The following is a 20,827-nucleotide window of genomic DNA, read 5'->3' on the forward strand; positions in this document are numbered from 1 at the left end:
CTGTGGCTGTGGCGTAGGCTGGCAGCTACAGCTCCAATTTGACCCCAGCCCGGGAACTTCCTTCTGCTGCAAGTGCAGCTATTAAAACAAACAAACAAACAAACAAAGATATTTGCTTCGTTGCATTGGCCTGGAACCACACCCACAGTATTTTTGACATATGCATGTATTTGAACTTGGACAAGTTACTTAACTTCTTTATGCCTCAGTTTCTTCCTCTGTAAAATGAGTTACTAGTAATCCTTACCTAATAGAGTTCTTATGAGGAGTCAATGATTTAATAAAAAACAAAGTCCTGCACATACAAATTGCCCCAAAAGGGGCCATCAAGTAAATGGCTAACAGGTCAAGGTAGGAAGGGGTTGGGGATTGAATATGGAGTGGCCGGATGATGAGTGGCCCCAAGGAGGGGTAGCAGTGTCCTCTTGTCCACAGAAGTCCCAGGGCAATTTGCTATAGGCCTGGCTTTCCCAAATATTGCAGGAGTTCCAGCTACCAGCCTAGGCTCCTTCCATTGAAAGAAAGGAAGGGAGAGTTCCCTGGTGGTCTAGTGGTTAGGATCTGGCTCTTTCACCCCTGTGACCCAGGTTTAATCCCTGGTCTGGGAACTGGGATCCCACATCAAACTGCTGCTGCACACTGTAGCAAAAAAAAAAAAAAAAAAAAAGAGAGAGAGAGAGAGCATGAGAGAGAGAGAGGAATAGAACAAAGGAATTCAGACTAATGAACAAATAATAATACCACTTATTAAGTACTTACAACATGCCAGGCATCATCTCACAGAACCCTCCAGCTACCAAAGAGGTAGGTAACATGATCATCATCTCAAAGATGAGGAAACTGAGGCTCAGAGAGGTTAAGACATGTGCCCTAAGTCACAAAGCTAATAAATGGCCACTGAAGATTAAATTGAGGTCTGTCTCTCCCCTGAGTCCCTCCTCTTTCTATAAAGAAATAAAAACTCAAAGGTTAAGACCAGAGCACCTAGGTTCTGCCTTGTCACCCATCGTTTCGTGGGATCTTTCCCTTTGAAAATAGATTGCCTGAAGGTGTTCTGGAGCCAAAGGAAGGACCATCAAACCTCCTGATCTGACAGGCACTGACAGACAGCAGGCTGGGTGTAAATATGTGTGCGAAACCTGCTGGGTCCCCTGAGTCATGAATCAGCCACACTGAGGCTGCCGGTCACACAGCCTGAGCAGCAGTGATTTGCACATGTACGGAGCTGACTTACAGCCCGGGGAAGCCTTCACTTTTCCCCCAGAAGATGCTCAGGGCTGCACCTTAGAGTCTGATGTCAGTCCTTACTGGTTGCCTAAGCACATCAGTGTTTCCAGGGCTCCTTGTCTCTCTTCCACAGAGAGAAAGTCCCCTCCCTTCCTTTAGCCTTTCTTTTGGTTGGAGAGCTGCAGGGGAAGGAAGCCTTCCTAAAGAACCTGAGCTTGAGCTGGGTCAGATGAGATAGGAAAAATGTTCCAAGGAAAGGGAGCGATTAGTGCAAAGGCCCTGTGGCACCCCTGAGTTTGGTGTGTTTAGGAACATTGCCTGAACACAGTCGGCAGAGGAGGCTAAGAAGCAAGGAGGAATCATGGACCTGTGACCCTGTATGCCAAGGAGCAGTGAAAAGGGATGGGGAGTGGGGATGGATGAGTGCAGGGGAGCTGTTAGTCTGGCATTTACAGAAGCTTAGACTTCTAGGATCTCAGGATCATGGGAGTTAGTATCTGAGCATCACAGGCTCTAGAGATCCAAGAATCTTGAGATTTTGGACACATAATCATAAAGTCTTAGGCTCTCCTTCATAAAATTTTGATCATCAATTTTCTGAGCTAGGCAGCACTCTTAAACTCTCCAAATTTTGCACAAAATAAATCAGTGCCAAAATTCTGGTTGGCCTCTGACTTTACCAATGACAACTGTCCTTCCCTAGTGCCAGCATGTAGGGGTAGGCAGGCCGGGGCCTGGCCTTCCTAGGATCAACTCTACCAGATGAGATACCAAGAAGGCTTGGTCTCAGCTTGGATTCAACCTGCTGTTAAATGTTCAAGTCCAGCATTTCCCCAGGCTTTCAATTCTTGGTCATATCCTCCCTAGAAGCTCACAGGGAGTGTATCTGTCTAGCCCTCCTGAGCTGGAGCAGCTGGACCGGAGCAATGTCCATTATGTTTGGGCCCATGAATCACACCCCTCATGGCCCTTTTAGTAAGTCCTGGGATTCCTGCTGAGACCATCAGGGTAGCAGGAGAATTTTATGCCCTTCGTGCAATTTCATGGCATTTGAGCTACTTTCCTACCTTTACTATGTAGGGGTTTCCTCCTCCCATAGCCCCAGGGAGCAGAAAGGCAACCTAGCCCCTTTCCAAGGTTATTTAGTCCATGAAGACAACTGAGGTCTAGGAGTCTATTTTTCTCATTTTCATTTTCTGAATTACTCGTGGTGAATGAATAGAGAGCCTGGCACTCTGGCCCTGGAGAAAGAAGAGCTGAATTCTCTTCCTGGCTGTGCTGATTTGGGCAAGTCTTGATGTGTCAGTAATAAAGAGGGTGTGAGCATTCAGAAGCCCCTGACTGGAGCTGAAGGGCACAGGAGCATGGACCTGTACCCAAACTGGCCCATGGGGAACACCCAAAGTGGTTCAGGCAAACTTTTGCCTCTGGCGCCATGTTGGATTTCCTGGGAGTGATTGCATTGTCAAGCCAAAAGTGAGTAATAAATACTGTGGGAAAACTTCACCCAGACTTAGGCCCTCTGCCCTCATTTCTTGATCTTGTTCACTCAGGGATTTGTATCCCAGAGAAATTAGTTTGTGGCTGTATATACCATTGGCCCTCCTGTCAAAAGGAAGCTGTGTTTGGTGGTTTCATTCCTTCACTGGGTTCCAAGGATACATAGTGGTAAAAAGCGACCTTATCTTCCTGGAATGAATCCGTGATCATAGAATGATATCGAAGCTTGGGACATGTGACTCCTTTGGCAGGCCGAGGGGCAGCGTGACAAAGAGCAAAGTCTTCAGAGTCAGGCAGATGTGAATTTGAATCCCTGCTCATCCCTTACTGTCCGTGTCATTCGGGGTATGTCATTTCAAGTCTGATCCTTGAGTTCTCTCCTCTGTCATTTGGATATAATTATATGTGGGATTAAGAGCATGGTTTGCATCCCATCCTACCCCTTCTAGCTCTGTGACCCTGAGTAAATCCCTCCACCTCTCTGTGCTCCGATTTCCTAATCTATGGAATGGGGATAATAATACTGCCCACCTTGAGTAGTGTTATGGTTATTAAGAGGATCAAATGAGTCATGTATAAAGCCAGTTTATTCATTTATTTATTTATTTTTGTCTTTTTCTAGAGCTGTACCCACGGCATATGGAGGTTCCAGGCTAGGGGTCAAATTGGAGCTGTAGCCACTGGCCTACACCACAGCCATAGCAATATGGGATCTGAGCTGAGTCTGCGACCTACACCACAGCTCATGGCAACGCCAGATCCTTAACCCACTGAGTGAGGCCAGGGACCGAACCCACAACCTCATGGTTCCTAGTCAGATGCGTTAACCACTAAGCCACGACAGGAACTCCTAAACCCAGTTTAGAATAATACTTGCCACATGGTCAGCATTGAGAAAATTTGCATTATCTATAAATGTCATTGTTTGTAGGGTGGTAGGGAGATTTCAAGATGGTGAGAATCTAGAATAAGGTACAGTACTTCATATGTGCTTAATATGTAATTACTGAATGAATGAATACAGAACAGGGTGAGTTGCCCATTAGACAGTAAGTGAAGGGACGCACCCACAGAATTGCTGCCTTGGATGTTAGAACCAGTGTGCCGGGGCTGACCTGGACCATTGCCAGCTGATCATGCCGTCCTTTCCTAGCTTTGCACATTGCTTCCCAACTTGAAGTCAGTGGCATCAAGTTAGTAGCTGGAAATCAGGTATGGTGGGAGCGTATTTACACTGTAGATATCGGCAAATGTTATAAATCACTTTTGTGTCTGTTGTTGTTCTTGACAGAGGAAGGGAGGGAGAGAGAGGGAGGGGGAGAGAGAGAAAGAGTTAAACATTGACTGGCACCCGGTATATATCCCTGACTGTCCAAAGGACCATTTTTGCATTATCTACCACAGTCATCTTTAGAAACGAGTTCTGACCATTTCCTTGCAGGATACAGGTTCTCCAGGGGAAGTAAGTCATTTAGGAGTAGATAAGAAGGCATTAGTAAATGTTGGGAGCCTGGCTTTGGCAATTCCACTAAGTGAGGTGTGTGTATTTCGTGTGGGTTTTGGTGGTCACTGGTGCCTAGCTATGACATGGAAGAGTAGACCCAGAAACAATGGCTGGGTCTATTAAGTGGTAATTCTGGAACTTGGATTAGCTGAATTAATGCTTGGAACTTCCCAGGAAGATTATGACACTCTGCCTGTACCCTATAGCCGTATTTTATATGCTATCGGTTTGGCTCCTAGGTGAAGTCTTTCTCCAAGTCCTGAATAAGGAGAACCATTTCAGGTCATTCCAGATCTACTTGAGTGGCAATTGACTTTGAAGAAGTGCCGCTTTTAGAGGAGCTGGACAGGAGTGCAGCTGTTAAATATATGGGACAGAAGAAGGAATGGTGCGGAAGGCATCTGTAAACTGCCCATGGTTTATTTGAAAGCTTGTCTGGAGTGATCTTAAGGAGAGAGGAATGCATCCAACAAGGCTGCCTCTAGGCTGGGGTCTTAGGTTGGTCTATTCTGGGGTTTCAGCTCTCCAAGTCCAGCTCACCATCACTCATCAGCAGGACCATCTGAGTCCACAGTCCCCCTCCAGGTTTTTCAGAAGCGGGTGAGATCAATTGGATGTGGGCTGGCATCTTTATTTTATTTTTTAGCTCCCCAGGTGAGTGGATAATCAGCTATGTTTGACAACCATTGCATCCTAATGAATAATCTCTCCTTTAAAGTGTGTTGACACATCATTTGTGTTTCAATGGCTCTGAATGGCTTTAGAGGAAAGCCCTGTTAATCTTCTGATCTGAGAAGACCAGCTACTAGTCACTCTTGGAGGAATAAACAGAAATGTGCTGTGCTTTTAATCTTTAAATTAACACCATTGGCTTCTAGCAATTATTAGCACTTCCCAGTGGGCGGTGTGCACACTCCCCTCCCAGCACCTGAATGGAGGGTGTGGCAACTCTAATCCAGGCTGGGCTTTGAGGCACAGCATTGGGCTAGAGGCCTGGATGGATGGCCTGAGCCTGTGGTGGTGGACAGAGGGGACAAAAGGCAGTGCCTTTTCCTGAGGGCAACTGGGGACCTGTGGGGGACAGTCCAGAATATCAGATCCAAAGACCACCACATAGAGAAACCAAGTGCCAAGTGAAGGGCCTGCAATGGAGGGCAACAAGATAGAGCCCATGGGTTTGGGAGAATGAAGAGAAAAATTATCTGGCCAGGTAGTGGAAGAGTCTTTTTCAGGTGGAGTCTGAGGCCTCTGTTGCAAGCTGGAACCACACATATTCCAGAAGAGGCACCTTTTACACCTGTTACAAAACCCATCTTAGTTCATTTCAGTTGTTACCAAGCTTGACTGTCCATCAGAATCTCACAGGAAGCTGGTATGAAATTCAGAGTCTCGGGAATTCCCGTCGTGGCGCAGTGGTTAACGAATCCGACTAGGAACCATGAGGTTGCGGGTTCCGTCCCTGGCCTTGCTCAGTGGGTTAACGATCCGGCGTTGCCGTGAGCTGTGGTGTAGGTTGCAGACGTGGCTCGGATCCTGCGTTGCTGTGGCTCTGGCGTAGGCCAGGGGCTACAGCTCCGATTCGACCCCTAGCCTGGGAACCTCCATATGCCACGGAGGCGGCCCAAAGAAATAGCAAAAAGACCAAAAAAAAAAAGAAATTCAGAGTCTCTGGTCCCACCTCAGCCTGTAGGAACCTATATTTTAGCAAGCTAATTGTTATGCAAGCCTGCTTTTTTTTTTTTTCACTTTTTAGGGCTACACTTGCAGCATATGGAGTTTCCCAGGCCAGGGGTCCAATCAGAGCTGTAGCCACCGACCTAGACCACAGCCACAGCAGTGCCAGATCCAAGCCACGTCTGTGACCTACACCACAGTTCACAGCAACGCCAGATCCTTAACCCACTGAGCGAGGCCAGGGATCGAACCCACAACCTCATGGTTCCTAGTCGTATTCATTTCTGCTGTGCCACACCAGGAACTCCTACAAGCCCTCTTTTTATCCTAGGGAGGCAATGTATAGTGTAGAGGTAAAAAGGAGGGACTCTAGGGACAGCCCAGGTGGATTTAAATCCTGACTCCACCACATCCTGCCTGGGTCACATTGTCCCTTAATTTCCTCATCTTCAAAATAGAATAATTACAATCGCCACAGTATAGGGTGGTGAAAGGCTTAAATGAGATAATAGATGCAAAGTGCTTTGAATAATGCATGCTACATCATTTTTATTATTATTTCCTTTATTAAATGTTAACCAGTTAATGCAGAGACATAGAGCTCGAGGCGACATAAGTGATCAGGCACACATACATGCACATCATACGTAGGGCAAGGGGTGAACACTCACATGCTTTCGAGGACCAGGCAAGATCAAAGCAGCTGGCTGGGGAGAAGGCATGACTGTCTTAGTTTGGATTCTTACAGAAGCAGATCCTGGGACAGGAGGTGAACTTAAGTCATATGTCTGGCAGCTGACCCCAGGAAACCGTGGTGAGGGAGTGGGGACATGAGACAGGATGGAGAGGAAAGCCGATACTGTGAACATCGCGACATGGTACCTCCGTGGCCTTGCAGGGCCCAGTTCTCCTGGGAACCACCTGAGGATCATGTACCATCCCCCTCAGCATTGATCCACCTGAGAAGTAAGGAAGCTGGGATATATTCACTTCCTAAGGCTGCTATGACCAAAACAAAGGACCTCCCATTGGGTGGCTTGACCAACAAAAATTGTCTCACAGTTCTGAAGGTGAAGATCAAGGTGTTTGTAGGGCTGTGATGACCAAGCTCTTCCACGCCTCTCCCCTAGCTTCCATTGGTTTGCCAGCAACCTTTGGCATTCCTTGGTTTGGAGATGCCTCACTCCAAGCTATGCTTTGGTTGTCGTATGGCATGCTCCCTGTATGCCTCTGCCTTCATATGGCCAGTGGGAGGTCCTTTGTTTTGGATTAGGGGCCACCTCTAATCCAGTGGACCTCATTTTACCAATTACTTCTGCAATCACCCTATTTCCAAATAAGGTTACATTTAAGGTGCTGGGAATTAGGGCTGCAACATATGAATTTGAGGGGGGCACTCAATTCAACTTTTATCATGGCATATCCATTCTCCAACTTCTCACCTTAATTGACTGAGAACTACTGAGAGCAATTCCCTAGCACTCCCAGCTTGCCCTCAGGGCAAGCCGAACACATTCCTGTGGTCAGAGAAAGCCCTCAGGCAGTGAGGAGGAAACCAGCAGCCTGTGTGGGAAGCTGAGTGCCGAGGGGCTATGAGCAGAGCACCCATCGACAGGGGCATTAAACTATGTGCAGGCCTTTCTGAGCACAGGCCCTGTGCTACTGCTCACAGGGTACACGCATGGAGCTAGCTAGCCTATAGTGCTTGTTTCCCAGCCCTTTATTTTTTTATTTTTAATTTTTTTTTGTCCATTGATCCCATAGCCACAGCAACGTGGGATCTGAGCTGCGTCTGCAACCTACACCACAGCTCACAGCAACGCTGGATCCTTAATCCACTGAGTAAGGCCAGGGATCAAACCTGTGTCCTCGTGGATACTAGTCGGGTTTGTTAACCACTGAGCCAGGATGGAAACTCCTCTGAGCTCTCTAGAAAGGGGCACATCCTTCTCCGCTCCAGCCAGTTATCACCAAGCAAGAATGCCTTGCAGGCTAAAGAAATATGTCTCTGAGCAGCTGCAGTCCTAGGGCTGCCAATTTGCAAACTCTACAAAAGTTCATGCTCAGATTTCCATAATGGGGTCTCCATTAATCAGGAACTATGCAAGGTTTCTCAAAATTCTTCACTGTTGAGGAGTTCTCATCGTGGCTCAGTGGTTAACGAACCCAACTAGCATCCATGATGATGCAGCTTTGATCCCTTGCCTTGCTCAGTTGGGTTAAGCATCCAGCATTGCCATGAGCTATGGTGTAGGTCACAGATGCAGCTTTGATCCCATGTTGCTGTGGCTCTGACGCTAGGCCAGCAGCTGCAGCTGTGATCAGACCCCTAGCTTGGGACACTTCCTATGCCATGGGTGTGGCCCTAAAAAAGACAAAAAAAAATTTTTTTTTCACTGATATTTTGCCCTGGATGATTCTTGACTGTGGAGGGCTGTCTTCTGCACTGTAGGATGTTTACCAGCACCCATGCTAGATAGCACCCTCCCTACTTTTGACTGTGACAATCAATGCCAAATATCCCCTCGAGGGCTGGGAATGTGACAAAATCATCCCCAGTTGGGAACCACTGGGATAGGAGAGTAACAGAATATAGGTCTTCTAGCATCTGACCTAAACCCATCAAATGCACCAGGTACGGCTTCTCAGGACCAGGAGGCCCAATCATTTAAGGCCTCAGTGTCTGAGATTCTTTTTCAGAAATCTATTCCTCTCTCCGCTTTTGCTCCCAGCTCTCTCACTCCCTCTGCCCCCTTTTTTCCTCCTCCTTCCCTTTCCCTTCCCCTCTCTCTCTCTCTTCCCCCACCTCTCTCCAGTCCCCTGCCTGTGTGGAATATATCGCATGCCTTTTAAATATCCTGTAGAATTAAAGTTCCATAGGGACTGTCTTGTTCACAGCTACAGCCAAAGCCACTAGATCAATGCCTGGTACATAGTGACTACTCAATATTTGTTGGATGAATGAATGAGTGGCCTCTCCCTTCACTCCTCCTCCCCTCAAACCTAGGGTTGATGTGGGAAATGATCATCTGAGCACTGAGGGAAGGATGAGGAGCTTGGACCAGCAAGCCTGGACAGGCTGTGTTTTACAAGGGTGCCTGTGCGGCTGCCTTCCTAAGAGGGAAGTCTCCATCCATCCATCGGTTGCCTATTTCCTGATCCTTTATCTTCCTTTATGCAAGAGATAAAGAATATCAATTAGGAACAGACTTGTGGTTGCCAAGGGGGAGGGGGAGGGAGTGGGATAGACAGAGAGTCTGGGGTTAATAGATGCAAACTATTGCATTGGGAATGGATAAGCCATGATGTCCCGCTGTATAGCACAGGGAACTCTATCTAGTCACTTATGATGGAACATGATAGAGGATAATGTGAGAAAAAGAATGTCTATATATGTGTGACTGGGTCACTTTGCTGTACAGTAGAAATTGACAGAACACTGAAAACCAATTATAATGGAAAAAATAAAAATCATTTTAAAAATTAAAAAAAATATCCAATAAGGTATTTAAATCAGATTAACAGCCATTGGTATCAGACTTCTGCTCAGCCGGCACCATATTGCTTTTAGGGCAACCCCATGGAGTGAATTGCTTTTTATGGGAGCAGTACAAGGGGTAGATATAGGGAGGGAAGAAAGGGCTCTGTTTGACCAGGCCAGTGAATTTTGCATTTTGACTTGGCATCTAAGTCTAAAAGGAGAGAGTCAACAAGCAGCTTGCACTTAGCTGGCTCCAAGGGGAGGCACCATCTAGGGAAGGTGGAGAGTGGCCTGTGACCTCCTAAGAGAAGAATGGTGTTTCATCAGCAAGGCTTCCAGGAGCGCTGATTTGCAGAGATCATTCAGATGTCAGCAGAGCAGGGATTTGTGGCCGGCAGGAGAGGGCTGGAGGAGCAACACAAGCAGGATGACACCTGGCCCCATGCAGGGTGCAAATTGTATTTCTCTGTCAACATTGGCTTGCTACAACTCTGCCATTGATTCTAAATCTGACAAAGTCACAGAGAGAGGTCTCCCGACCTCCACTTTTCCCAACACATGAAAACAAACATGAAATACAGCGTTCCCTTTCTTTCCACAATTATCTTCCTGCCCTGCTCTTACCAAAACACTTTATTAAAAGGTATTTATAGAGATTTCAAAAAATAATTCAGAGTAGCTACCCAAGGAGAAAAAAGATAAAAAATGATGCAACTATTCCTTGAAAAATCAAAGCTTTAGCAAGAGTAGAGAAGCAAAAACACTGATAGAACAATGTGATTAGCCCTTATATTGGCCTCTGAGCTTCCTGGTAGCCTTGGAAAAAAGGTAAATATGACAGGTTATGTGTTTGTGTTTATATATAAAGAAAACCACAAGTTCTTTATATGTTTTTCAACTAAATTCTGAGAGGTATTTATCATATATATTATATATAATATATAATAGGCAATATCTTAGACAACAGTTTTCTAGCAAAGGTAGAAGTGCTTTTGATATAGTTCTTTCTCACTATGACACTTAACAAAGATTGAAGGACAATATGAAAAACTAATTAAGGGACTTTGCAAAAACTGAGCCTTTGTTATCCAGGATATTTCAAGCCTTAAAAAAAAAAATAGTAGCAGTTGTTTGGTTAGAGCTGAAGGAATCCTCTCTTCTGGTCAGTAGCTAGTATTTGGAATGCAGCTGGTTGAGAACAATTTTTTTTTCCCAGCTGGTCTGCTAGAAACCTTTATTTTAGTTCGCTCTCAGTAGAGCTCAGAGGTATAAAGGGGCAAGCAACTCCTACAAGAAGCAAAGCCTTTTCATCTCGTGCTGCCCTCCTTCTAAGCTGGCCCTTCTGTGTCTGATTTCATTTCCTGTGCATCAGGAGTTCACAATCTTATTTTAACCCCAGTATCATATCAGAACCATAGATCCTGTTTGTTAGCCTTTGTATATAGCAAACCACCCCAGAAGTTCATGACTTAAAACAGCCACCATTCACTGGCTCACAATTCTACAGTGGGGCAGCTCGTCTCTGCTCTACGATATCAGCTAGGATCATTTGTGCGTTTGCCATCTCCTGGTGGTTGAAGGATCCAAGATGGCCTCACTCACACATCTAGGGCCTCAGTGGGGTGGCCTAAACGGGGACTCCCTGGGCCATTCATCTTCTAGGAGGCGGGCTCCAGCTCCCTGACTTAGGGCAGCAAGAGAGTGAAAACAGAAGCTGCAAGGCTTCCAAAGGCCCAGGCCTGGGATTTTCACAGGGTTCCTCCTGCTGCATCCTGTCCTCCCAGGGTCAGCTGAGATTCAGTGTGTAAAGCAGCCACCCAGGATGTGAATTCAGAGAGGTGGGATTCCGAGGAGATCATTTGGTAGCCATTATCCACAGCCCTATCCTATCAACACCTCACTAAGGGTGGTTCCCACAGGCAGTGATTCTCACCTGGGGGATGAGGGAGACCAAGGAATAGGAATGTTCTCCCTGGGGACAGGAAGTATGGTACCACTTCTCACTCCAAGTTTTGTGTACTCATCACTTAACAGCCACCATCAAAACACAAAATATTAGGCTTGATGGGCTCTATTTAAAATTTGAGCAAGTATATGTGAGGAGTGGACCTTGGAAGTGATGAAACAGTAAGTATTTTAAGAGGTCTCCTGGCAACTCTTTTTTTTTTTCTTTTTTCTAGGGCCTCACCTGCAGCATATGAAAGTTCCTAGGCTACAAGTCCAATCAGAGCTGCAGCTGCAAGCTTACACCACAGCCATAGCAATGCAGGATTCCCTAACCACCAAGTAAGGCCAGGGATTGAACCCACATCCTCATGGATACTAGTCAGGTTCTTAATTCTCTAAGCCACAATAGGAACTCCCTGGCAATTTTTTTTTTTTTCTTTTTCAGGGCCATACCCATGGCATATGGAGGTTCCCAGGTTAGGGGTCGGATTGGAGCTACGGCTGCCTGCCTACACCACAGCTGCAGCAACATGGGTTCTATGACCTATACCACAGTTCTTGGCAATGCCAGATCTCCGACCCACTGAGCGAGGGATTGAACCTGCATCCTCATGGATACTAGTTGGATTCGTTTCTGCTGCATCACAATGGGAACTCCCTGGCAACTATTCCCGAAGACCCTGTAAGCATGGGGCACACCACAGACTTCTGCCATTTGTGAGACAGTGGCATCTCCAAGCCTCCCCAGTCAGAAGTGCCAATCAGGAGTTCCTGTCGTGGCTCAGTGGTTAACGAATCCGACTAGGAACCATGAGGTTTCAGGTTCGATCCCTGGCCTTGCTCAGTGGGTTAAGGATCCGGCATTGCCCTGAGCTGTGGTGTGGGTCACAGATATGGCTCAGATCCCACATTGCTGTGGCTCTGGTGTAGGCCAGCGGCTATAGCTCTGATTAAACCCCTAGCCTGGGAACCTCCATATGCCTCAGGAGCAGCCCTAGAAAAGGCAAAAAGACAAAAAAAAAAAAAAAAAAAAAAAAAAGTGCCACTCAGAGAGCATGAGATCTTTTTCTTTTGGGCTAGAGTGAGATGTGCAGCATGTTAGTGGCAGTCCAAAAGTCAGCTGAATTTTCTCCAGGCTGAATGAGAATCCCTGACAGCACTCACTGACCCTAGCTCTAGACAAGGGTCACACTATTTTAAAGGATGGGTTGGATGACAAAAGCTCCACGTTCCCAAATTCCATAGAAGCTGGAAAGCTGGAAGGTCTAGATACAAAGACGTTGGATAACATAATCAGAGGAAAAAAATATTTTTACTTTAGAGAAACAGTGTAAATCTTTGAAAAGAATGAATTAAAGGGGAGTAAATGTAAGATCCTGTTTCGGCTCAGAGCATGGGCATGCATGCACCCCCTCACAGGTACTTCCATGAAGAGATGAAATGAACGAGGCCTGACTTAGAAGCACTATGTGAAAAGAACCAGTGGATGTGTGGTTCCAGGAAACTCAAATCAGAAGTAGGCAAATTTAATGTGACCTTAGGCGATATTAATAGGAGCATAGGTTCTGGATTAAGGGAGGGGATTAGTTCCCTCTATTCTATATAGCCTGGTTTACTCCAGAAAAAAACAGGCCAGTTTCTACTTTCATAATTTAAAAGTATAAGACAAAAATTAAAGGGAATTTCAACATGATAAAGGACTTGAACTTACAGGATATGAGGAAATACAAGGAGTAACTGAAGACCCTTGACCTAGAGAAATCCTTAGCAACGACTTAAGGATAGTGTTCCACTCTAAGTCCCATGTAGACAAGGGACTTTATCTACTCTCTATGGCCCCCAAATGAGCCTTGGACCAAGGCATGAAAGGTTGAGGGACTGTGGCATTTGGAGGACAAAAGAAAAAAAAATCTGATAGTCGGAATAAATTGCATTGAGTCCCCTGTCACTACAGGGACTGAATGATCACTCATCGGGATACACAGAGGGAATTCAAACTTTAGATGGGTAATTGGTTCAAAATAACTTTCAAATCCTATCTAACTTCAAGGTCTGGGGATTCCTAGAGACTTGCCCAAGGTCACAGAGCAAGTTGGTAGCTTTTCAGCACCAGAGTCTCCTGAAATCAATGTCTGTAGGAGGCCACATCAATTCTGGCAGTAGCCACCATGCCTCATTGCCTTCCTTGGGCATGAGGCCACTGCACACATTTATATCTCCTATTTGGCCCCCATGGCCTTGTCGCCTGCAGACTTTGGACCTAGGGCAGGATAGACAGTAAGAGGTGGCAGTGGACCAGTGCCTGTGAAGATGGCTTTGTCAGCCAAAGATAGATTCCCTCAATGTCTAGGGAAGGTCAATTCCCCCGTTTCTTACAACTCCTAATATGATGGGGACTGTGAAAAGCAGAGAAACACTAGGTACTTTTCACACATGTCAATCCCATTTCATCCTCATAACAACCATATTAGTTTCCTAGGGCTGCCAAGTTAAAGTACCACAGACTGGGTGACTTAATATAAATTTATTGTCTCACAGTTCTGGAGGCTAGAAATCCAAAAGGAAGGCGTAGGCAGGGCTGTGCTTCTGGTACCCTCAGATGTTCCTTGCCTGCTAGATGGCCATCTTCTCTTCGTGTCTCCTCACATTGTCTTCCTTCTGTGTGTATCTGTCTCTGTGTCCAGATTTCCCCCTTTGATAAGAGCACCAGTCATATTGGATCTGGACCTCATGACCTAGCCTAATTTGCTTAAATCTATAAAGATTCTGTTTTCAAATAAGGTCATACTCCGAGGTCCGGTGGATAGATGCCTTGGGGGGAGCAGGGGAATTCAATCCATAACATTTCATCCTCTGATCTCCCAAGATTTATGTCCTTCTCACATGCAAACTACATTCACCCTGTCTGAACATTACCACGGACATCGAGGACTGGGTTAGTAACAGGTCACCATGCTAATGCATGGAATGCAGAATTAAAGTGCATTGCTGCTGGCTCCAAATGCTACCTTCTCTCTGTACTGTGCTCCTGCTCCGGGCTGCACCTACCCTGCGCTAGCTGCCTCGTGCCCTTTTCTCATACCTAGTGGGCTGTCTGTCTGGCGAAGCCCCAGACTGGGCAACAAGGGGCATGCAACTCCTTCCATCCTCCGATAAGGAGCTCAGCCCAGGTGGATCTGTCCTGGGGCCTGGGTATGGCAAGCTGGGAAGATGCGTGGAGGGATGACTAGAAGTCAAGTCCCAGGAAGGTGCTGTGGTTGGAGGTGGGAGAATGCAGCCCACTCCGGCCATCATTTGGGGAAAGGGCAGGTGTCAAAGGCTGTTGCCTGAGCTGCCATGAAAAACACAGTGAACGTGGCTGCTGAGGCCCTGTGCTGCTGCTGCAGGCCCCATTCACAGTTATGAAGATGCAGATGCTTAGCCAGGCCCAGCACAGCCAGTAAGAAACCAATGCCAGACCCTTACATAGGCACAGCTCCTGCATCCACTTCCTGGAAAGATTCTTCCAGGCGAGAAGTGGTCCTTGGGCTCTGTCTTTGCTGATGGAGCTTTCTTTGGGGATCAGGGACTGGCTGGTGGAGAGCACTGGGGAAGAAGAATATCCCTGAATCAATGAGAAGAATGTGGCTTTTGAGGTCATCAGCCCTGGCTTGAATAGGACTCCCACTCACAAGCTGCATAGTGTTGGACAAATTGATCAACCCTCTGAGCCACATTTTCCCAGGGGCTTATTGTGAAGATTAAATGCACCACGTGTGTGAGGCACATGACCCTCTTCATGTCGCTGGGCTCAGTAAACACTTGTTTTTGTCCCTGTTTTCTCCTTCAAAGATGAGCTATCCTGGCCATCCGGGGGAATGCCGAGGGAGACCCAGGGAGGGGACTGGTCCCTCCTGCCTCTCTTTGGGGGTCTGCTCACCCTGAAAGCATGAATTTTGTTTGTTTGTTTGTTTTGTTTTGTTTTTTATAGCCCCATCTGCAGCATATGGAGATTCCCAGCTAGGAGAGTCGAATCAGAGCTAGCTACACCCACAGTCACAGCAATGCTAGATCTGAGCTGCATCTGTGACCCACGCCACAGCTCATGGCAACACCAGATCCTTAACCCACTGAGCGAGGCCAGGGATCGAACCTGCAACCTCATGATTCCTAGTCGGATTCATTTCCACTGTGCCACGACGGGAACTCCAACATGAATGTCTTGATGGCCCATGCCCTAGGTGTGCTAACAGTGCATTTTCTCCCTCACAGAGGAGCTGAAGGAGAAGCTGACAGAGTATGTGGACAAAGTGAATGGCCAGAAGCCAGGCTTCATCAAGGTTGTGCGCCACAGCAAGCAGGAAGGCCTAATCCGCTCCAGGGTCAGCGGCTGGAGGGCTGCCACTGCCCCCGTAGTGGCACTCTTTGATGCCCACGTAGAGTTCAATGTGGGCTGGTAAGTGCCCATCGGGAGCTGAGGAGGATGAGTCCCAGTATGGTGAAGATGGGTGCAAAGGCTGCTGGGATCTCAATCGGGATGGGGGAAAGGAGAGATCTGAGTGTATGAGGGACCAGGCCACAGGGCTGGCCCTTCAGGATGAACGAGGGCCAGGGTCAACAGGTCAACACACAGTGTCTCAAGGGTTGGTGACATAAAGTGTGACTCCAGCTGGCATGGTTCTCTAGGAACATGATGGGGAAAGGGCTAAATGCTCAGGGCAAAGCAAGAGTGCTGGCATGAGGCCAAAACCCAACCCTACAGACAAGACCAAGACCAAGGGGGCAGGGGAGGGCTAAAATGGCTTGATGTTATCACAGGTTCCCTGAGCTATCCCAGATGCCAGGCAGGAAGTTGCATAGAATCTCAGATTCCTTCTGCTGGTGAAACTAGGTCTTAGAAAAGCTTTCTCTCTCTCTGGCCAGTGCTGCTTAGGTGCTTGGTGGGTCAAGGCTTCAGTGGCTGCAGCCAAGCAGGGACAGGGCACATGATGCTGACATCCCTGCAGGCCACAGGGCATGTGGTGGCCCACTGTGTGTGCCTTCACAGAGAGCTTGGCCTTAGGGTCCAGGTGCTGGGGATAGCTGAGTGTACTGCCCTCCTACCTATCCTACCTGACGGCCCTGGGGTCTGCTGTACCCCCTAGTCTCCAGATGCCACCCTCTGCCTCCATAGAGTGGGGTAAGGTGGGGCCCTTAGCAGGAAGAGCAATGGGCCTGCACATAGCATGACTGCACTGGAGCCTACTTTTACATAACAGGCCCAAATTCAGTCTGTAATGCAGCCATTTCTTATAGTTGAAGTCCCTGCTTGCCATTTGTGACTATTTAAAAAGCATTTTCACTGGATTTATGGCCAGAAGAGAAGAGAGACACTTACTATTTCAAGCTGATTTGAATAAACAATTATGCAACAAATGCATTATTAATGAGAACCTTATCATTCCTGTCTGCAAACATTTTACTCACCTAGTGCCTACAGGGGCTCCTGGCTCTATGGAAGCCGGAACCCCCACCTCTCCTTGGGCAGTGGGAACAGGTGGGGGTCTGGAAGGACCTAAGCAGCATCGCATGGTGGGTGGAAGCAGGTTTGTTCTCACCTCCTAGTCTCTGCCCTCCTCATCTGCCTTTTCCTCCTGGTTGATACGCTGAATTTTAGCAAAATCAAAGCCCAAGTTGAAAGCTTCCCATGGAACCTTAGATGTGGTCCTTTCTTCTTTCTTAGGTCTTGATTTTTTTTTTTCTCATGGAAAAAGGAAAGCAAGGAGACCCAGGATCTAAGGCATGAAGAACGTGTCAGCTCAGTCAGGGACGTGCTGAAGGAGGGGTCAGGCTTCTTGCCAGCCCAAAAGCATGAGGGTGGGAGGCTGAATGGGGACTCCTTCCCGGGAGGCAGAGCAGCTCTCCCCTCCTCTTTCTGCGGGGAAGGAGCTTCAGAAGGTACCAATCCCCCCTTCTCCCTCTCCTCTGCCCAGGGCCGAACCCGTGCTCACCCGCATTAAGGAGAACCGGAAACGGATCATCTCGCCGTCGTTTGACAATATCAAATATGACAACTTTGAGATAGAAGAGTACCCGCTGGCCGCCCAGGGCTTTGACTGGGAGCTGTGGTGCCGCTACCTAAACCCCCCCAAGGCCTGGTGGAAGCTGGAGAACTCCACAGCCCCGATCAGGTAAAACATCCTTACCTGAGAGTCTCTCTGCCTTGTCTTCCAGGCAAGGGCTCCCCTCCCAGCCCAACCCTTGTTCCCCAAACTCCAGCCCCATTGTGGGAGGGAGGGGTGGGGCAAGGGCTGCGGTGGCAAGAAATGACTAATGACCTTCAGTCACAGCTTACAGCCTCTGATGATCCCCCCACCCTCTTTTTTTTTTTTTTTTTTGGTCTTTTAGGGCTGCACCTACAGCATATGGAGGTTCCCAGGCTAGGGGTCAAATCGGTGCTACAGCTGCCGGCCTATACCACAGGCACAAGCAACGCAAGATCTGAGCCACATCTGTGACCTACACTGCAGCTTTCAGCCACATTGGATCCTTAACCCTCTGAGCAAGGCCAGAGATCGAACCTGCATCCTCATGGATATTAGTTGGGTTCTTAATCCACTAAGTCACAACAGTGACTCCAGAAGATCCCTTTTAAAGGAGTTCTGGCTCTTAGAATCCATTCAAAGGCTCAAAGTTACTCATTTCACCACATCACTGTGGGATATCTGCCGAGTGCCAACTCCTGTGCTGGGTGCTGGGGATCCAGAGTGATTAAGAATCAGTTCCTACCCCCGCAAGACTAGAGTCTAGTGAAGACAGACAAAATGATTGGAATAAATTAATTGAAATGCAAAGTATTCCCTAGGCTGGTAAAAAAAAATGCATGGAAAATGGGGAGACCCCTTTTCAGAGTGGGTAGCATTTCTACTTGTTTTTAAGAGCAAGAAGAGGGTGACAGGGTTGGGGCAGGGACATCTCTATTCATAGGAGCAGAATGAGTTCCTGGACACAGAGGAGGTTTAGGGGGGCTGGGAGGAAGAAGGACAGTGAGGGGCAACCCGAGGCAGTGAGGCTGGAGGGGCAGAGGGACAAGACCAGACCTCACAGCACCTTGTGAGCCTGGCTGATGTTTGAGCTTATCCTGCTAGACTCAGACAAAAGTGGCTTCCAACTGCCTTTCACAGATCCCACACTCAGAGTTCCCGTCTCTGCTCAGGGGTTAACCAACGCAACTAGTATCCATGAGGATGCGGGTTTGATCCCTGGCCTTGCTCAGTGGATTAAGGATCCGTCATTGCCATGAGCTATGGTGTAGGTCACAGATGTGGCTCCCATCTGGCATTGCTGTGGCTGTGGTGTAGGCCAGCAGCTACAACTCCGATTGGACCCCTAGCCTGAGAACCTCCATACTCTGTGGGTACAGCCCTAAAAAGACAAAAAGCAAACAAACAAACAAAAAAACCCAAACTCTTTCTGCCTTTGTGTGGCCTTCAGAGACACCCAAGCAACTCCTCTGTGCAGCCTCTCTTTTATGTCAAGACTCCTGAAACAGCCGTCCCTACCAGCCCTTACTTCTCCCTGGTTAATCACAGATCAGGTGCCTTCAGGCTCCTGCAAAGTTCTGCCCATTAAACATACAGATGGCATCAGAAGTGGCCTAGGGGACAGTTCCAGGAATGAAAGAGGAGATTAGAAACTGATGTTGCTTTGAATTACGTGAGGGAGAAAGATTATGAAAAACTTAATTGAAAGTGGGTGGTTATTATCCAAGATCACATTTCTCCTTGCCAGAAGAAAAAAATGGCATTCATATTTAAAACAGGGTGAAAGAGAACTCTACCTAGCTTTCCTGTGATTATCTCTGTTACCTATCTATTAGTCCTCTGCCACACTTCTGTGTTGTTAAATAATATTTGCTGGGTGATCACTGTGTGCAAGGGCCTCTCACATGGTCTCATTTGTTCTTCGTCATAACCTGGTGACAACTTACTGTGTCATTTCTGTTTTACAAGATGAGGAAAGCAAGACTGACAAAAGGGCATGGCCCTGCGAAAGCTCTAGCCAGTACAGCCAGGATCCCCAGCATAGGTCAGCTCGATCCCATGCCTGGTGGTCATCCTCCTAGGTACCCACTGTTGAGCTCAGAACTGCTGTGGCTGAGTTCTGCCCCCAGGCTGTGGAATGCTTTTGGAGGAAACTATGCCATCACACAATGAGTGTTCTTGCCGAAGACCACTCTGGTTAGCAGCTCTGTTCCCCTTATCTCTAAGTGTATCTGCCTGGTCTTTTTTTTTTTTAGGGACGCACCAGCAGCATATGGAGGTTCCCAGGCTAGGGGTCAAATCAGAGCTCTAGCTGCCAGCCTACAGCACAGCCACAACAACTCGGGATCTGAGCCACATCTGTGACCTACACCACAGCTCACAGCAATGCCGGATCCTTAACCCACTGAGCAAGGCCAGGGATTGAACCAGTGTCCTCATGGATGCTAGTCAGATTCATTTCTGCTGAGCCACAATGGGAACTCCTATACCCACCTGGTCTTAATCAGTAAACCCACATTCTAGGTCCTTGACAGAGAATATCATCTCAATCTCAAATTTTCTATCACCTATTTTTTTTAGGACAACTAAATTTATAGTGGTATTTATTTTCTAATTGAAATTTTAATTCTTTTTTATTTTATTTTATTTATTTCCCTGATACATTTTTTCTACTGTACAGCAAGGTGACCCAGTCACACATACATATATACATTTTTTTCTCACATCATACTCCATCATAAGTGACTAGACATAGTTCCCAGTGCTACACAGCAAGATCTCATTGCTAATCCGTTCCAAAGGCAATAGTCCTGTGTGGCTCACAACCATCACCTAATTTTTATCAAAAACTTAACTGTGAGAAATGATATTAGTGGGAGATTTTGGAAGAACGTCCCTGGTTTTATCCATAGATGAAGACAGCCTCACAGAAAGCTGTGGCTTATACAAATGTATTTTGCCCACTTGACTCCTATTTCCTTCGAGCTAAACTTTTGTGCTTTGCCATACGTGATGTAAACTATAAAAAGAGCCCAGAGATATCTTCTATAGCATTCTGAAGTGATGGCTTTAAGATTGTTGTTCACTATGTCCCAAAGTGACCTCTTTAAGAAGATTGACATGAGAAATTTCTTTCAAACCGAAAGTCTTGCTATTCCTGAGGAATTATGTATTGCCGCTTGGGAACTGTAAATCTTATTTCTAAGGCCAGATAAGTTCATTTTCGCCTTGGCCACCAGAAGCTCAGGGTCAACTTTGTGGGTCCACTTTAAGAACCATGAAGGAGGACACATACATTCTAGCTAGCCCCTAATTTTTGGAGAAATTTTAGTCTTTTCCAACATTTATCTAATTTTTCAATATATTTGATATTTTCTTATAAGCTATTTCTAATCCCTTTGGAAATGAGGTAGGATATAAATCAACAACACTTTCAGGCTGATTGGGTCCACTGAATACCCTCATCGGTTAATAAGTAATAGACTGAGGGGG

At 46.9% G+C, this 20,827-nt stretch overlaps 1 protein-coding gene across 1 annotated transcript in view; it reads left to right on the plus strand.

Moving 5' to 3' along the window:
• Nucleotides 1-20,827, plus strand: part of GALNT18 (polypeptide N-acetylgalactosaminyltransferase 18) — a 367,881-nt gene that overhangs the window by 238,627 nt on the left and 108,427 nt on the right. Inside the window, exons 4-5 of the mRNA XM_005661126.3 lie at nt 15,585-15,768; nt 17,285-17,482. Coding sequence (XP_005661183.2) covers nt 15,585-15,768; nt 17,285-17,482 — 382 coding nt within the window. The remainder of the gene's footprint in view (nt 1-15,584; nt 15,769-17,284; nt 17,483-20,827) is intronic.

Source organism: Sus scrofa, chromosome 2 (assembly GCF_000003025.6).
Source record: "Sus scrofa isolate TJ Tabasco breed Duroc chromosome 2, Sscrofa11.1, whole genome shotgun sequence".
NCBI lineage: Eukaryota > Metazoa > Chordata > Mammalia > Artiodactyla > Suidae > Sus > Sus scrofa.